Source organism: Rhincodon typus, chromosome 8, assembly GCF_021869965.1.
Source record: "Rhincodon typus isolate 14 chromosome 8, sRhiTyp1.1, whole genome shotgun sequence".
Lineage (NCBI taxonomy): Eukaryota > Metazoa > Chordata > Chondrichthyes > Orectolobiformes > Rhincodontidae > Rhincodon > Rhincodon typus.
The window spans coordinates 6,949,625-6,968,865 of record NC_063339.1 but is presented as its reverse complement, the minus strand read 5'-3'; the positions used below and the strand labels follow the sequence as shown (position 1 = coordinate 6,968,865).

The window sequence follows — 19,241 nt, the reverse complement described above, 5'->3', positions numbered from 1 at the left end:
GCCTAGACCCTTCTTCAGAAAAGGGTCTAGGCCCGAAACGTCAGCTTTCCTGCTCCTCTGATGCTGCTTGGGCCTGCTGTGTTCATCCAGCTCTACACCTTGTTACATCAACCATTTACCTGGCTTCACTCCCTAAAATCAGGCCCAGCACCAGAAAGTCTGGAAATTTTTTCAATCAAAATATGGTTTGAGTCTGTTTGCAATGTTTATTTTGGATTGTATATAGTGTACCCTTCTAAATGTTCTAGTTTTGACTTTATCTGAAGCCGTCTGAGATTCATAAGTTGTGTGTCGATGGATGACGATTTTCTTTTACAATTTTAGAAGTGTGAATGTTGGAAATTTGATTTCCTGCTATACTTTGCACCATTTCAATCCGAATAGTTTCTTCTGTTTGCAGAGTTTTGTTTCCGTTTGTTTTGGTTTGGTGGATTGTGATTAGGAGGTTTATATATTTTATGTTTGGAAAATAAATGTGGAATCTTTCCAATTGAAAAGGAGGAAAAACTGTCTTAATCAATGAGGAAAGGCAAATTGATCTATTGATCTGATTTCTCAAGATGAAGAAATTCAACAAAATAGACATTTTAGTGGGTACATGGGTGCATAATCAATGCTTGGAGAGGCAGGTATTCTCCAGGATAGTCAGCACAGATTTGTAAGAGGGAGATCCTGTCTGACTAATTTAGTTGAGCTTTTTGAAAAGATGACTAAAAACATTGACATAGTTTATATGGACTTCGGTAAGGTCTTTGACCAGATTCCACAGGCTGGTCCTAAAGGTAAGAACCCATGATATCCAAGGCAAGTTGACAAATTAGATCCAAAATTGGCTTTGAAATAGGAGGCAAAGAGTTGTTTTTGTAATTGGAAACCTGTGACCAGTGGTGTATCACAGGGTTTGGTGCTGAGACTCTTGCTGTTTATGTACATAAACGATTTGTAGAAGTATAATTAGTAAGTTTGCAATGACACTAAAATTGGTGGTGTTCTGAAAAGTAAGGAGGATGGTCTCGGGCTGTAGTCTGATATTGATCAGCTGGTAAATTGGACAGAGCAATGGCAGATGGAATATAATCTCGATAAGTGCGAGGTATTGAATTGAGGGAAGTCTAAAAACAGAAGGATGTACACAATGAATGGTAGGTCCCTGGGGAGTACTGAAGAACAAAAGGACCTTAGTGTACAAGTCCTGAAGGTGTCAGCACAAGTTGACAGGGTGATGAACAAGGCATATGGGATGCTTGCCTTCAATTGCTGTGGTGTAGACTATAGGAGACAGGAAGTCTTGTTACACCTTTATAAAACATTAGTTAGGCCACAGAAGGAATACTGTGTGCATTTCTGGTCACCACACTTTCAGAAGGATGTGATTGCACTGGAGAGGATGCAGAGGAGATTCACTAGGATGCTGCCTGGGAGGGAAAATCTCAGTTATAAGGAGAGACTGGATAGGCTGGGTTTGTTTTCCTTGGGTGGTAGAGGCCGGTACTTTTGCAAAATTTAAGAAGCATCTGGATGAACACTTAAAATACCAGGGCATAGTAGGCTATAGATGTATAATGCACGTAAGAGGGATTAGTGTAGTTTGGCCACTGTTGGTCAGCATAGATGTGGTGGGCCAAAAGGCCTGTATAACTAGTAGTTGACCAGATTATTACTCCTCCCAGCCACTAAATGGTGCAATCTCCTGTATTTCCCTATCTCAACTTTATTAATAATGTAAAGTCATCACAGAGTCGGAAAAAACTCTGTCAAATTCCTTGAAGAGTGAGTCTTTCCTATTTGCCATTGGCTAATCACAGAATAATCCAAATTGCTGACAGGACCTGTGGCCGGCTTTGCTTCATGTAACCTCTGGAGGATTTGCAACTCCAGGTGGATGTTGTACCTTTAAAAATTTTTAGTCACCAGTTTGAAGTCAGTAAGTGAATGAGCAAGGCCAATGCACCTCCAATGGCATTGCTCACAGAAGTGTGTGGTAGTGGTGGCCTGATTTCACTTGGAGGCTAAGTCGCAGATACGACATGTGCTTTCTGACATGTGTGTCGTACCCTGCATCTAGGGATAGAGGAATCAATGTTCTTTCCATTCTCGTGGCTGATCATGAATCTCTCCTGCTCTTACCGCTTGTGTGCTGGAAAGATTTGTAAGTTGATGATCAAGCTGTTTGGTCATGTAACAAATATACATTCCTTGACAATCAAGTTCTGGAGTGGGATTGAACCCAGATCTTCTGGCTCAGAGGCAGGAACGTTACTGACCCGGAACCACAAGATCACCTCTACTGAGGTGCGTAGTGTACTGTTTTATAACAATAGGATATTCTCAACTGGGTGTGACAGAAAAAGTGTGTTGTACATAAATCTTTAAAATAGGAATGTGTCTACATATCATATCTGCTATAACATGTTTCAGGAATTGATTAGGAGCAGGAGTAGTCTGCTCAGCCCCTTGAACTTCTTCACCTCTTAATTAGATCGTTGGCTGATCCAATGCCACTCCATTAATCAGTCTTGTTTAACGATTCATATTTTTTGGTTTTTCTTTCAGGGTCAAAGCCAAAGTGGTAGTCATGGAGCTGGAGGTGGTAAGAAAGATGATAAGGTGAGTGTTTAAGTCTATCATTGTTGTTCAGGATGGGAATTGTCGAATTTATTACAATTGAAGATATAGCAGCAATAAAATTCCATCATGGTAATTAACAAAACCAGTTACAGACTTGAGGGTGTTAGCAGAAAGAAAACTGAAGGTGCGAGTCATAAGTCAGTCTGTTTGAATATTGTCACGTTACTTCACATTGTGACAAAGGCTATCAACATCCAAAATCTTAAAACAGGCAAAAGCTCTATTTAATATTTCAACATCTAAATAACAACAGGAGACAGGGGGCCTGAGAGCAAACTGTGTTAGGTATTTGATTTTTAAAGACACAGCCCCGTAAAACTGACCCAAAATTTATGATGGAAGTGATGATATGGATGTGGAGGTGCTGATGTTGGACTAGGGTGGACAAGTTCAGAAATCACATGACACCAGGTTATAGTCCAACAGGTTTATTTGTTTGAGATGTTCAGGTCACTGTGCAAAGAATATGAAATCAACTGAACTTTAGTCATTTCCCATTGTAATTAATTGAACAGAAATGCTTTAAATCAATGACCAGGTGCTTACTCCAAACAGAAAACATCAGGATGTTGTTTTCACCTTTCTAGCCAGCTCTGATAATGCTTCTTTCACTCTGGGGCACTGTTGCTGGTTTTTGCTCATTTGGTATCTTGTGACCTTTGTGACGCATTCATTTCTTCTTTCAGGGTTATTGGCTTCACTCTGCACCGTTTTCCTACATCATTGTTTGTTTGTTTCAGCTGCCTCCTAGAGAATTACCTTAATTGCGTTGAAGTTAATTTCTAAATAACAAGTATTAATATTCATCTTTAATGAAAACTAGAGTGTAATTGAATCATCTCATTGCTTTGATGTGCACCATCCTATACCTGGTCTATCCATCATACACATTCTATTAAGTTCACAGCCCTACGTGTTTGTTTTCCCTTGAAATAATTATCCAATTTACTTCTGAAGGATACTATTCGATCTTATTTCCACCAGCCTTTCAGACATTTTCAGTATTCTATATCATGACGACAATTTCCTGAGTTTTAAAAACAAAAGTTTCCTGTGTCAACCTTGGTTCTTTTGTCAATTTAATTTTTAAACGTCTTACCTGATTATGACGCCCCTGCAGTGTAAACCTTTTCTTCTTATTTACTATACCCACCAAACAGTTGTCCTTTTGCCACACATCCCAAACCAGAATGTACAGGCTAAAGTTATTTTGTTGGATTTGTTTACAAGTTAAACATATAAATAGTGAAGCATGCCAGCATAGTAAACCAACTGAAGCTGTAAACAAAAAGGGCCATTTCACATGGCGTTAATGTAAGGTGTTATTACATGTCACTTACAAAGATGAAACGTGATTTTCTTTCGGTAAATCCTGCCAAAGTTGTGCCAACCATGCACTGTGCAAATGAGTTCATCCAGGATTTTCTGGCACAGCTGAAGCTGACCAAACACAGCTTCAGTTTATACCATTTCCTATAATAGATGTTACACTTCATGGGATACTCTCTTTTATTAGCCAAGGCACAATACATGAGCAAGAAGGTGATGGTGTAACTGTTTAAAACTCTTGTTATTTGCAGCTGTGTGCAGTTCTGGTCACCACATTTATAGGAAAGATGTGATTGCACTAGAGAGGGTGTAGAGGGGATTTCCCAGGAATCTGCATGTGCTGGAGGGTCTTTGGTAGGAAGAACATTGAAAGTCAGTATAAATTAGGGGAGCAATTTTAAAAGGGGGTGCAGGACTATAGGGACCAGGGTATATGTGCACAGATCAATGAAGGTGGAGAGAGCAGTAAGTGAAGTGTACAGCATCCTTTAGCTTTATTAATAGAGACAAAGAGTACAAAAGTAGGGAGGTGATCTTGAAATTGTACAGAATACTTGTTAGACCTCAGCTGGAGTATAGTGTACAGTTGTGGGTGCCACATTATAAGAAAGATATGAATGCATTGGAGAGAGTGCAGAAGCGATTTACATGAATGGGTCCTTTGATGAGAAACTTCAGTTATGAGGATTGATTGAAGTAGTTGGCACTTTTTCTTTGGAGAAAACACAAAGAGGTTTTTTTTTTACAAAATGGTGAGCAGGTGGAGTTGGGGAGATGCTGTTCCGGTCTGTAAAAGGAACGAGAGCACAGATTTAAAGTGACCTGCAAACGAAGCGGTGGTAACACGTTAAAAAGCTTTTTCAATGCAGTGAGAAGTTAGGGAGAGGTTCAACTAAAGCATTTAAGACGGCATTGGATGATTATTTGGCGAAATGGGTATGGGGAGCAAGCACAAGACTGGCAAAAGAAAATGCTCATCTGAGGAGCTGGTATTGACATGATGTGGTGAATGACCTTCTGTGGTGTAACACTTCTGTGATTCTCCTCAGGAAATAAGTTGTGATGCTCCTTTACTCTCCTGTTATTTAAACAATTGCTTTATTATGTGGAGGGCACAGCTCCTACAAGCTCATGTTCCCTTATTACGAGTACACACCAGATACACTGCAGAAATTCACTAGTGCTCCTTAGACAGCACCTTCCAAACCTGTGACCCCTACCATTTAGAAGGACAAGCACAGCAAATACACAGGAACATCTGTAAGTTCCCCTCAAAGCCACTCTACCATACTGACTTGGAAATATATCGCCATTCCTTCACTGTCACTGGGTCAAAATCCTGGAATTCCCTCTCTAAGTGCATTGTAGGTCAACCTATTGCACGTGGACTGCTGCGGTTCAAGAAGGCAGCTCACCCCCACCTTCTCAAGGGCAACTAGGGGCAGGCAATAAATACTGGCCAGCCAGCGACGCCCACATCCCACAAGCGAATTTTAAAAAAATTATACAGACATTCTCAGTGTGGTGACAGGTACAATAGTTTCCATTGTTACATTGCTTAAATCACTACATGTTCACTATATTTTCATGCAACAAGTGGCCAGAGTCTGGAATGCACTGCATGAGTGTGTGCTAGGGACAGGTCAGTCAAGGTATTCAGAAGAGAGTTGGTGCATTATTTGAGAATGAACAATGCGCACAGTTACACCGGGACGGGAGGCAGGAGAAAGGCACAAAGTGAATTGCTAATTTGGAGAGCCACCGCAGGCAAGATGGGCCGAAAGGCATCCCGTTGTGCTATACTAATCAGCTGGTCAAAGTCTGAATACAAACCGGAATGCGAAATCCAATGCATACTGAATGTAGGTTAGTATACACGGTTTCAGAAGATTAAAAAATAACCTGTATTTGTAACATTTTGGGGGGTGTCTTGATAGGATAAGAAGAAGAAATATGAACCTCCTGTGCCAACCCGAGTGGGAAAGAAAAAGAAGAAAACGAAAGGGCCTGATGCAGCCAGCAAGTTACCCCTCGGTAAGGCAGTGATCTCATTTTGAAATGCATCTGAGTTTTGTTGTCTTCTCGCAAAATAATCTGGGTCTAATTCAGTTGAGTTCAAACAGCAACTGCATGTCATCAGCACGTAGCCTTGATATCAAACTGCCATCTGAAAGTTTTTGAAAAAGGTTGCTTTATGATTTAGATGTGGAGGTGCCGCTGTTGGACCGGGGTGGACAAAGTCGGAAGTCCCATGACACCAAGTTATAGTCCAACAGGTTTATTTGAAATAACGACAAGCTTTTGGAGTGCTGCTCCTTTGTCCAGTGGCTTCATCTGACGAAGGAGCAGTGCTCCCAAAGCTTGTGATTTCAAGTAAACCTGTTGGACTACAATCTGGTGTGTGTGACTTCTGACTTTATGATTTAGCGTTCTCTTTGGGTTCATTCTGTTCCTTTTGAGTTCCTTTCCTGATGTGGTTTAACTTTCTGCATTACGTTAGCTGCTCTGAGCTTTCGCTCTGGATCTCTTGGAGTCTTCAGTCACCGTCAGAAATTCCCAACTCTGGCTATTGATGGGAGAAGGTTCCAGATCATATTGTGTTTACAGTGATTGGCTCCCCAATGGACAGAGCGTAGAAAACCCTCAGCAATGCACTGAGAACACCCAAGAATCATCCCTGAGAATAACTGCTTTCTTTTATTTAATTCCCATAGTGACTCCTCACACACAATGCAGACTCAAGTTACTGAAACTGGAAAGGATAAAAGATTATCTGTTAATGGAAGAAGAATTCATCAGAAATCAGGAGCAAATGAAACCGCTGGAAGAAAAACAAGAGGTTTGTCCTGGAAAGATGTAGCGCAATCAGCAGAGTTATCAGTCTTATTAGCCTCCCATTCGCTCTGCAATATAATGCCCCTTACGCATGGATAACAGCTTTTTTAAACATATCTTGATTCAAGCACTCAAATTCCAATAGGAAGCAAAAACAGAAATTGCTGGGAAAGGTCTGGCAGCATCTGTGGAGAGAAATCAGAGTTAATGTTTCGGGACCAGTGACCCTTCTTCAGAACATTTATTTCCAATAGGAAGCAATGTCATGTCATTTCCCAAACATCCCGAACAGCTACCTACGTGGGCAGTAATTAACCTGTTTATTTGAAAACCAGGATGTAGCGTGTATGGTAACTTCGCCAATGTGAATTTCCATTCTTAGTTATGGAGAATATAACAGTTGTTCAAATATAGTCTCTTAAAACAGCTAATCTCTCAGGTTGTGCCCCGTAACAGTTCAGGGTCAGCTGTACCATGACCAGTTCCACAGTGAAGCTGCCTTTGACAGCAACATGCTATCATCCTAGCCTCAGAGCAGCACTCCTTCCTAGACCAGTGAGTTTCCTGCACTGAACGTGCTCTAACCTCCCCACCGATTCAGGTGGGCGCTTCTGCTTCCCGTTAAGTACTAGGTGCTCTGAACTACGTCAGTGGCACAAAAACCGAAATTGCTGGAGAAACTCAGCAGGTCTGCCAGCATCTGTGGAGAGAGAGCAGAGTTTGTCAACTTAGTTGTCCTAGTATATCTTGTGTTGGTTCCTAGCACCTGCCTGCGTTCTGCAGTACTAAACCTCTTTGCTTGATAATGCAGTTTAAAAAGTTGTTACTGGTGAAAGTGGATGTGAAGCTATGGGTTTGTTGCAATAGCCTCACAGAAGCCTGACTATCTTTCAGCACTGGATAACTCCCCTCCTTATCTGGTCTGACCTGTAAGTGGCTCCAGTTTCACATCAATCTGCTTTGCCCATTTCCTCCCTCTGAAAGGCCCCAGTGAGCCACTCTGTTAAACCAAACTACCACGGATAATTTAAAAAGACAACCTACCACCACCGACACTTGCATTGCAGTACTGAATGAGATAACAAGCGTTGACTTTCTCTGTAAACAGGAGGAAAGGTCTAAAGTGGATGACCTGAGAGGGACACCGATGTCTGTGGGCACGCTGGAGGAAATCATAGACGATAACCACGCCATTGTGTCGACCTCTGTGGGCTCTGAGCATTACGTCAGCATCTTATCGTTTGTGGATAAAGACCTGCTTGAGCCTGGCTGCTCAGTCCTACTCAACCATAAGGTAAAGGAGGGGTACAACCCTCAGACATGTCTCAGCTTTCACTTCGAAAGCTGAGTATTCGCTTCCTACATATTTACATGACTAATTTAATGGTCAATAAAATGATAGAGGATAGTAAAGCTGGAATTGATCAGTTTGTGGTCTACTATAGTTTGAAATTTGTTTTCTTTATTCCTTTGTGGGATGTGGTTGTCACTGGCAAGACCAGTATTTGTTGCCCATCCTTAATTGCCCTTGAACTGATTTGCTTGCCAGGCTGTATAGACTGGCTCAGTGGTTAGCACTGCTGCCTCATAGTGCCAGGGACCTGGCTTTGATTCCACCCTTGGCGACAGTCTGTGTAGAGTTTGCACACGGGTGCACCGGTTTTCTACCACAGTCCAAAGATGTGCAGACTAGGTGGGTTGGCCATGGGAATTCAGGGTTACAGGGTGGGTCTGGGTGGGATACTCATTAGAGGGTCAGTTTAGGCTCAATGGCCTGCTTCCACACTGTAGGGATTCTGTGATTTCAGAGGTCAGTTAAGAATCAGCTGCATTGCTGTGGGTCTAGAGTCCCGCATAGGCCAGACCAGGTAAGGCCAGCACATTTCCTTCTCTAAAGGGCATTAGTGAGTCAAACAGGCTTTTACAACTGCTGATGGTTTTACTACTTGGATTAACTTTTGATAACTAGATTTTTAGTTTCAGATTCTTACTGAATTCGCTTCTCGTCAACTGCCATGGTGAGAAGTGAAGCCAGTGCATTAGTTTGGGATCTGAAATAAATTCTCGAGTCTGACTGTAAACTGACTAACCAAGACCCACATCTGAGGACAGGACTGAAACAAAGGAGAAAAGAATGGGACAGAAAGCAAGTGATGGTGACTCCAAGCTGGGGGGAACAAGAGTGAGCAGTTCCACAGAAGTGCAAAAAGCTATACCTGATCTAGTCTTAATGTGACTGTGAACATACGCTGCATGGATGGTACTGAATGCCTCTGGGGCGAATTGAGCCGATCATTAAATACCATTTCTTCAGTGTCAATACAATGTGGAGCTGGAGGAACACGCAGATCTGGCAGCATCAGAGGAGCAGGAAAGTCAACGTTTCAGGTTTACACCCTTCATCAGGACTGGGGAAGGGAGCTCGGAAATAAATAGGAGGGGTGGGGCTGGGGGAAGGTAGGTGGGATGGTGTTAGGGGATATAGGTATTGGGTAGTGGAGATCGGTCAGTGGAAGGGGTGGAGTAGATAGGTGGAGAAGAAATTGGACAGGAACAAAAACAGAAATTGCTGGAAAAGCTCAGGAGGTCTGGCAGCATCTGTGAAAAGAAATCTGAGTTAACGTTTTGGGTCATTTCTGAGGGAGGGTCACCAGACCCGAAACGTTAACACTTTTTTTTTCTTCACACATGCTGCCAGACCTGCTGAGCTTTTCCTGCAACTTCTGTTTTTGTTCCTAATTTACAGCATCTGTAGTTCTTTTGGTTGTTAAGAAGATGGACAGGTTGTGTCGGGTCAAGGAGGCGGGGTTGAGAGGGTGGGTTGGATATAGGATGAGGCTAGGGGTTGGGAGATTTTAAAACTTGTGAATTCTATGTTGAGGCCATCGGGCTGTAAGCTCCCGAGGCGGGATATGAGGTGTTGTTCCTCCAGTTTGTGGGTGGCATCATTGTGGCACTGGGGGAGGCCCAGGATGGACATGTCACCCAGGAAGTGGGAGGGGGAGTTAAAATGGTTGGCAACAGGAAAGTGTTGTTGATTATAGCGTGCAGAGCGCGGATGCTCCGCAAATCAGTCACCGAGTCTATGTTTGGTCTCACCGATGTGGTCTCCTCTACATCGGGAGCAGCGGATATAGGACGTACAACTGAATCCCTGTCGGATTTGGAAAGATTGTTTGGGGCCTTGGATGGAGGTGAGCGGGGAGGTGTAGCACCTTCTGTGGTGGGCATATGGAGCAAACGAGGGAGTTGCGGAGTGAGCAGTCTGTACAAAAGGGATGGGGAGGGAAATATCTCTTTGGGATGGGGTCAGGTGGCGGAAGTGGCGGAGAATGATATGCTGGATGTGGAGATTAGTGGGGTGGTATGTGAGGACCAGGGGGACTCTGTTTTTATTTTTGTTGGGAGCAGAGGTGCAGGAAATGCAAGATTTGAGGTTGAGGGCATTATGAGACACTGCAGGGGAGATGTTGCAGTCCTTGAAGCAGGAGGACATCTGCGAAGTCCGGGAGTCGAATGCTCCATCTTGGGAGCAGATGTGGTGGAGGCAGAGGTATTGGGAGTAAGGAGTCTCATTCTTGCAGGAGGGTGGGTAAGAGGAGGTATGGTCAAGGTAGCAATGGGAGTCGGTGGGTTTGAAATAGGTGTCGGTGCTGAAACGGTTACCGGAGATGGAGACGGAGAGGTCCAGGAAGGGGAGGGAGGTGTCGGAGATGGTCCAGCTGAATTTGAGGTTGGGTTGAAAGGTGTTAGTAAAGTTGATAAACTATTCAAGTTCCTCATGGGAGCACATTAGCCGCAGCCTGAGAATGTGAAAGGATGCAGTTTCTCATTTTAAGTGGATGTAGGGAAAATCATTTGAAGGTTAGGAGGAAGAAGAGGGAAATTTTGAAGAGAAGCAGCAGCCATAAGGATTAAACATTCAGCAGGCATTGTGGGTTCTTATCTGACTTGGTTCTGCATGATTAAATGATGTCACTGTTGTGACTAGTGCTAAATTATTTCCTTCCCTCATTAGATTTGCCTGTTTTTGTTTTGACTAGAGTTTTAATGCTTCTGTACAGTCCAGCTCTGCTCAGCTAGCAATGCCCACATCCCATGAATAAACAAATCAAACCCCTGATATTCCGAAAGCATTTAAGATAGTGAGTAAGCAAAACTGACAGTTGTTCTTCCCCTGAAACATCAGCTTTCCTGCTCCTCTGATGCTGCCTGGCCTGCTGTGTTCCTCCAGCTCCTCACTGTGTTATCTCTGACTCCAGCATCGGCAGTTCTTACTATCTCTGAGTTCTTCTTTCAATCCTGTTGCTTAGGTGCATGCTGTGATTGGTGTACTGACAGATGACACAGATCCACTGGTGACTGTTATGAAAGTGGAGAAGGCTCCACAGGAGACGTATGCTGATATCGGTGGCTTAGATAGCCAGATCCAAGAAATCAAGGTGAGAGCCGCTTTTGTTAAATATCATGAAATAATATTCAAAGTTCAGTGACCCCTGCAGCCCACACTTTCATTTTAATGTGGTTGGATGATTGGTACTTTCAGGTAATGAAGAGAATTCTTGGAAGTCTCAATGATTTCAATAATGATTAGGATTAGGGGTGAATACATCTCCCAGTGGCAGTGCCTAGAGTGGGTTGAATATGATGCTTTTATGACAGTGGGGTGGTTATCAGCCCAGGTTATTAACAGGTTAAATAATGGGGAACAAACAGAAACAGAAATTGCTGGAGAAACTCAACAGTTATGGCTGGAGAGAAAACAGAGTCAACACTTTGAGTCTCGTGGCCCTTCATCTCCAGAATTCACAGTTCTTTATTTTGTTTGTATGATGGGGAACCTGCAATAAGGTGTAAATGTGACGCTTTGGGAATTAAGTGCTAGATATCTTGCTGGTTGATCTCCCAAGTTGGGTTATTGCACTTGGGAGACAAGCCCTAGTGTAGTTTTCCACTGAAGTGCCGTTGATGTTTCCTACTTCCACTCCCTTTTTTTAAATCATCGAATTCTGTCCCTAATTTTATACAGCGCTCCTCCATTTTTATTATTCATCATTCTTGAGTAATACTGACTATTTGGGAAGTGGGTTTAGTTGGAACAAATTAATGATGTCGCAGGCTGAAGAGCTAGGAAATACGAGGTGTTGCAGAGCTGTCACTGGCAATGAGGTATGATTGCAGTGTTTACGTAGGAAGTTTTTATTGCAAATTGCACCATGGGAATTTCTAGTGAAGCTTAAGTTGACACATGCAGCAACTGGGGAGTAAAGTTTGTTGACGAGGTGGGTGTAGTTGTAAGATAAATATAGCTCTGTGTGTGTAAGAGAGAGACAGTGATTCATTCTAAACAAAAAAAATGTGCTTTAACTTTTGTAGGAATCTGTAGAACTTCCACTCACCCATCCTGAATATTATGAAGAGATGGGAATTAAGCCTCCTAAAGGAGTTATTCTGTATGGAGCTCCTGGCACAGGTAAACTTCATCCTTTAATTGTCAGTGTTAATTTATTCTTGATTTTTTAAAAAATATCCTTTCCATCATTTCATTGCCATCAAGATAAAATGTTGCTAAAATAAAGATGTAATTTGTGCTTTGATTGCTTTCCGCGTCAAGGGCTTACAATGCACTTTCACCCCCCCCCCACCCCAGTTGTTGATGGCATTACGCCTTGTGGATAATGCTGAGATTGTGCTAGCCATTTCATACTGGGTTTCCACCTTCATGATAAGTGCTCAGTATAAATCTATACAGCACAGTGGCCACGTTGCATTTATTTCAGCTGTTTAGCTTCTATCCAGATAGTGCTGTGGTCACTGGAGCAGTGTTGTTCCAACTATACAACACTTGGAGAATATACATTGTCTAAATATCAATGTCTCCTTCCTGTAAACCAACTAAACTTCTTTTATGAAAGGGGTTCCCCAAATGGTTGGGTGCATTTGCCTTTCAGTATCAGTCTTGGGATCACTTGCACCTCATAGAACCAGAGAGTCATTATGACCCAGGAGACAGCCGTTTGGTCCACCCTGTCCATGCAGGCTCTCTGTATAGCAATCCAGTCCCAATTCTTGGGGATAAAGTTGTTGCATTCAGCATGTTAAATGTTTCTTATATTTAATTTCAGTTGCATCTTGTGCATTTAAGCGTGCCATTGCTGAGCAGCTGCAGCAACTTCCATAAAAGGTCCAACTAATTGACCTGTGCTTTTTATGTATTGACATCCAGGTAAAACTTTACTAGCCAAGGCTGTAGCGAACCAAACCTCGGCCACCTTCCTGCGAGTGGTTGGTTCGGAGCTCATCCAGAAGTACCTGGGAGATGGGCCGAAACTTGTACGTGAACTGTTCCGAGTTGCAGAAGAACATGCTCCGTCCATCGTGTTCATTGATGAAATCGATGCCATTGGCACAAAGAGGTACACTGCATTGAGAAGGCTGTTTCAGTCTGGGGAGTATATGGGTTAAAGCGGGTTTCTGGAATTCAGCATATTTTATACGGGCAAAGTCAAGGATGTTTTGTGACTTTTGGAAAATATTACAAGCAACTTGTATACAGGAAGATCCCGCAAAACAGCGATGTGATAATGACCAGATAATTCACTGATGTTAGTTGTGGCTAAATTGAAGGGGACACCTGGCAGAACTTCCGGCTCAGCCCCTAAGAGGGATCTCATATCCACCTGAGACTGTGCTTCAGTTTAATATTTCCTCTGACTGATGTGCCACTCGACTGCAGTTTGTTCTCGCGTCTCTGGAGTGGGCCTTGAACCAATTGTTTTCTGGCTGAGGGGAGAGTGCTACTTACAAAACCAAGGCTGTACATGTGGCACTGGAGACTAGTTATTTACCCAGGAGCTATTGGCAGGAGGCTCGTGACTCACTGGGAACCTGGCTTTAGCTGCTAGAATGGAGAGATTGATTTGATCAGTTGTTATGGGCAACACCGAATAGTAAAGATTTTGGGATGAAGAAAGGGGATCTAGGTCCCTCATTTGGCTATTACCGCCCATGCAGTCATGTGATGCAATGACAGTCTTGGGTTCAAAGTTTCCTGCCCCTCCCAAGCTCTGCACTCTATAAATAATGTCACATCTTCGGTGCTTTGTTGTGTCGGTCAGTCTTGAGTACAGATTGAGCCTTAAACCTAGGACCTTCTTGGTGCAGCCATTCCACTGATCTCGGCTGGTTTCCTGTTCTGGGCTCTCCAACCAGCAGGTACTTGGTGAGAATCCTCTGTATTTACTGTCGGTGCTGTGCTTGCTGCTGGGCTATCGCTGTTCTGATCATTGAATCATGTTTTGCTGTCAGGTATGACTCCAATTCCGGTGGGGAGCGGGAAATCCAGCGTACGATGCTGGAGCTTCTGAACCAGTTGGATGGGTTTGACTCCCGGGGAGATGTGAAAGTTATCATGGCCACAAACAGGATAGAAACACTGGACCCAGCTCTCATCAGGCCAGGTGAGCTCAAGGCTGGTCAGTCACTAGAGGCTTTGAAGAAGAGTCACACTGGATTCAATGTGAACTCTTGTTTCTCTCTCCGCAGGTGCTACCAGACTTAGTTTCTTCAGCAGTCTCTGTGTTTTAGTCAATAGAAGTTGCTGTTTAATTAGTTAGATGCTGCAAATACAGCTCGATCTAGGCTAATTGTTAAACTCTTTCAGATAGGAAAGGAAGATCTGAGAAATCAGATGTGGAGGACACAGGTTAATCCTCTCAGTTGAGAATGCTTGGTAACATGCTGTTTATTTCTGTCAGTGCCTTATGGGTGTTTAATTCATTTCTGATATTTTCTGATCCTATGTGCAAAGGACTGGCTAATTAATTAAGTTGTGCACATTGAAACAGGCTTGTAGCAGTGGGAGTCAGCTCTGGTGATTGCCTCTCACATTCAGGGAATATCACTTTTACAGCTGGGCACATTATCCTGACATTTAACTGCTGGCAAAGTGACACACAAAGTCACTAAGTACACTGAAAAGTTTGAATTCCATACTGGGGTTTTAACACACTGACTGCATTACTGTGGGACTGCTGCATTGTCAGACGTGCTGTCTTTCAGTTAGACATTGAACTTATCTGCTGTCAGTTTGTAATTCATGTAGAGGCCAAAGGTCTTCTATTAACTGACAGCAGCAGTAAGGAACCTGGCCATTGGGGAAATCCTATCGCTGAACATTGATTGCATTTAACAAAAATTCTCAGCATGTGGGTGTCATAAATCAGTTTTTATTGCCCTTTGGAAGCTGGTGATTAGCCACTGCAGTTCTAGGTGATGAAGCTATTTACATAAACCATTATCATCAGTTGACATAGTTGCTAGTTTTGGCAACCGTGTTGCTATGGGCCTGGAAGCTTTCACAGGCCAGAATGGGTAAGGACAACAGATTTCCTTCCCTCGAGGATCTGCTGGGTTTTTTTTAATGATGCTACACTCGCTTTGTCGTCACTGTTACTGACTTATTAATTCCAGACTTATTTAATGAAGCAAATTTGCATTTCTCAACTGCTGTGGTGGGATTTGAACCAAATCATTAGTGCACACTTCTGGATTGCTCGTCTAGTGGCATTACTGTGAGAATTCTGTAACACCTCTGCCTACATAACAATCACTGGGTATGAAAAATAAATTGTGTGGAGCACATTTGCCACTGTGATAACATGCTGCACAAATGCAAGTCTTTTTCTTAGATTTTCTACTATTCCAGGGAGGATTGATCGTAAGATTGAATTTCCTCTTCCGGATGAAAAGACCAAGAGACGTATCTTCCAGATCCACACTAGCAGAATGACAGTAGCACAAGATGTGAGCCTGGACGAGCTGATACTGGCTAAAGACGATCTGTCTGGGGCAGATATTAAGGTGAGTCAGGGTATTTCTCTTTTGCTCCCTCTGTTTCTCCTCACCTTTTTATGCTGGATGGGGGAAGAATTAAGTCGAATAGACTAATATTCTTTGGGGTTTAGCAGAATGAGAAGTGATTTTTATTAAAGATTCTTCAAAGATTTTAAGGCAGATGCAGAGAGGCTGTTTTTAGCTCCTAAAACCACAATACCACAATCACCGCCATAAACCCTCCCCAAAGTCTCCACCCCATGCGCGCATGCACCCCACACCTGTTCACATGTGCCCATACAGTTCTCCCCCACCCTCCCCAACACTTGTGTGAACGCCACACCCCCACGTCACCCCTGCCTCCATCCAGTCGGTCACGGTTTCAGAATTAGGCTTTTTGACCATTTGGAAAAGAGTATCTTTTTTCTCTCCAATGTTAAACAGAGGAATATGAACCTTTGGAATTCTCTTCCCCAGAGAAGTGCCCATGCTCAGTCGATGAGTATTTTTACAACAATGTTTAAAGATTTTCAGACAGTAAGGGAATCCAGGAATCTGGGAATTGCTTGTAAGAATTGAATTTAACTACTATCCTGTTAAATAGCAAGACAGACTCGGGGGCCCAAACTGTTCAAACCTTTATGTTCTTACACAGTCACCTGTCTCTCTCTCTCCTGATGTGCTCATTCCTTTATGGTTTTTGTGATGTGGGTTTTGCCAGCAAGGTCAGCATTTTATGCCCAATCCTAATTGGCCTTGAACTGAGCAGCTTTGCACACAATTTGAAATAGCAGGTAAGAGTCAACTATGTTACTGTGGGACTGGAGTTAAATAAGGGTCAGACCTACATTGGGTAAGTATGACCGAGTTTCTTCTGTAAAGTGGTTGTTTCAGACAGTTGATGACAGCTGTGTGGTTACCATTACTGAACTAGCTTTCAATTCCAGATTTGAATTTTAGTTCCACTAGCAGCCTATCCCCAAAGCATTAGCCTGGTTTTCCAGATTACTAATCGGTGATTATTATTCCTTTCTCCCCACCTCTTACCCCATGCTACCCCAAAAGCAACTGGTATTTCTCCAAAGTGACAGCCTGGCTCGTGAACATTAACGAGCTATTTATCACAATCAGTCTCAAATCCTGTTGTTAAAGCATATCCTTCCCAGCAGAGGCCACTGCATTGCAATAGTAAGTGGGTGCTTGGGGCTCCTTTCCATTCTGGGTGCCAATTTGATTCCATTAACAGTAACTTTGCCTCTTTAAAACTAAAGATTAAACCCACACCCTCAAGACTTGAGCAGCTAAATCCAGGCTTCTTTGAAGGTGGGTAGCATGTCGAGATGTTATGTCAGGTGAGATGTTAAAAGCCAAAGTGTTGTTTGCCTTTCCACAATGTTTAAAAATCCCACAACACCATTCAGAATGTTGGGAGCGGTCTGAATCCTTCTGAACAGTATTCCACCATTGACCGACTTCACCAAGACGAGAGTGACTGACTGCGGAGGCAACATATTGCTGTATATGGGATCTTGCTGTGTGTAAAATGGCTGCTGCAAGTCACTGAAAACATTGCAAAGTGCCAAGGTGCAAACAATGTGATGAGCTCTATTCATCCAAGTTCCTGGTCTGAATATATATTGTTTAGCTACTAATTGTCATTAGAAATTTCTCTGCTAGTTGTTTTTGTTGATGAATCAAGAGTTGGAGTTTATGTAGTGGCTAATGTTGAAGTTGAATATGTCCTTTTATTTCTGTTGCAGGCTATCTGTACAGAAGCTGGTTTGATGGCCCTGCGTGAGCGAAGGATGAAGGTTACCAACGAAGACTTCAAGAAGTCAAAGGAAAATGTCTTGTACAAAAAGCAAGAGGGCACACCTGAAGGATTGTACCTTTAACCTTTGATTAGATTCCTTGCATCAACCAACCAACCTTCCTTTTGCTGCAAAAGTTCTTTGAGACTTTCCAGATGTGGGGGTTTGAGATCGGAGGTTTTACGTAATTTTTTTTTGGCAAGGCTTATAATGTGCTCCTAGATCGGCAAGAACGTAAACGTATAAGTCCTATCTTAGTGAATAAAGTGTTGCCTGTATGCGTTTTGATATGACCAGTGGTGCTTCCTGTTAACTTCTAGGGTGCTGATATTTGTAAAAATATGGGCTGAATTTACTCAAAATGCACGACTCCCTTAAATCCCTTTCTCTTGGCAGCAAATTGTCCTTTCTGCTCACAACTCTGAGATTCATGTCCAAGCTGGTGCAATGAGTACTCGTCTATCAGCTGTACAATGTTATATATAGTGCTGCCTTCACCTGCTCCCACTATATGCAGGCCCACAGTAGAATCTGCTTTAAATCAGTATAAGAATAAAAGGTATGGTAAAATTATGGTAATGCCAGGAGCTCCAGGCTCAAGTCCCACAATCGGACTTCACAGAATTGTTATGGCACAAGAAGGAGCCATTCAGCCCATCATGCCTGCACCCAATCGTGTCAATCTCTTGCCTTTTCCCCGTATACCCTGCACACCATCTCTATCCAAATAATCATCCAATGCCCCTCTTGAATGCTTCAAATGAACCTGCCTCCACCACGTTTCCAGGCAGTACATTCTAGACTATTTGCTGTGTGAAGATTTTTTCTTTGCTTGTATATTTCTTCAAATTTATGCCCCCTCATTCTTTTTTATTTGAAAGCAGGAGCAATTTATCCCCATCTATTCTGTCCAACCCGCTCACGATTCCGCAACCTACTACCGTATCTCCTCTCACCCTTCAACTCTGCAGGGAGGGCAGTCCCAACTTCTTCAATCCTCATAACTGACATTTCTCATCCTTGGAAGCATTCTTGCAAATCACTTCTGTGCTCTCTCTCGAATGCGTTCACATCCTTCACACAATGAGGTACCCAGAACTGTGGACAGTGCTCCAGCAGTGATCTAACGCTTGGTCCCTCTGCTTCTGCACTCCCTTTAGAATTGTACCCTTTTTTTTATTGTCTTTCAATGCTAGCTATGAAGAGAGATTGAGTAGATTAGGATTATTTACATTAGAAAGATGGAGGTTGAGGGGGGACCTGATTGAGGTCTACAAAATCATGAGAGGTATAGACAGGGTGGATAGCAAGAAGCTTTTTCCCAGAGTGGGGGACTCAATTACTAGGGGTCACGATTTCAAGGTGAGAGGGGAAAAGTTTAAGGGAGATATGCGTGGAAAGTTCTTCACACAGAGGGTGGTCTGTGCCTGGAACATGTTTCCAGCGGAGGTGGTAGAGGCGGGCACGATAACGTCACTTAAGATGTATCGAGATAGATACATGAATGGGCAGGGAGCAGAGGATACAGATCCTTGGAAAGTAGGCGACAGGTTTAGATAGAGGATCTGGATCGGCACAGGCTTGGAGGGCCGAAGGGCCTGTTCCTGTGCTGTAATTTTCTTTGTTCTTCTGACCAAAGTGCATCACCTTGCTCTTTGCTTTGAATCTCATCTGTCACCTATCTGCCCACTCCACCAACTTCTCAATATCCTTTTGGCGTTCCATCCTATCCTCCTCACAGTTTACCATTCCGAGTTTAGTGTCATTAAAGCAACTTTGACATTGTCCCCTGAACACCAAGAT

General features: G+C 43.0%; 1 protein-coding gene across 1 annotated transcript; it reads left to right on the top strand.

The window, feature by feature from the left end:
* The first annotated feature begins 2,530 nt into the window (after positions 1 to 2,530).
* Positions 2,531 to 17,731, top strand: LOC109913564 (26S proteasome regulatory subunit 4). The gene is made up of 10 exons (XM_048599599.1): positions 2,531 to 2,607; positions 5,895 to 5,991; positions 6,672 to 6,796; positions 7,901 to 8,086; positions 11,106 to 11,234; positions 12,169 to 12,265; positions 13,019 to 13,208; positions 14,101 to 14,252; positions 15,500 to 15,654; positions 17,388 to 17,731. Exons 3-10 carry the CDS (start codon positions 6,737 to 6,739, stop codon positions 17,520 to 17,522), a joined length of 1,104 nt encoding a protein of 367 aa, XP_048455556.1. The 5' UTR covers positions 2,531 to 2,607; positions 5,895 to 5,991; positions 6,672 to 6,736; the 3' UTR covers positions 17,523 to 17,731.
* Positions 17,732 to 19,241: the final 1,510 nt, after the last annotated feature.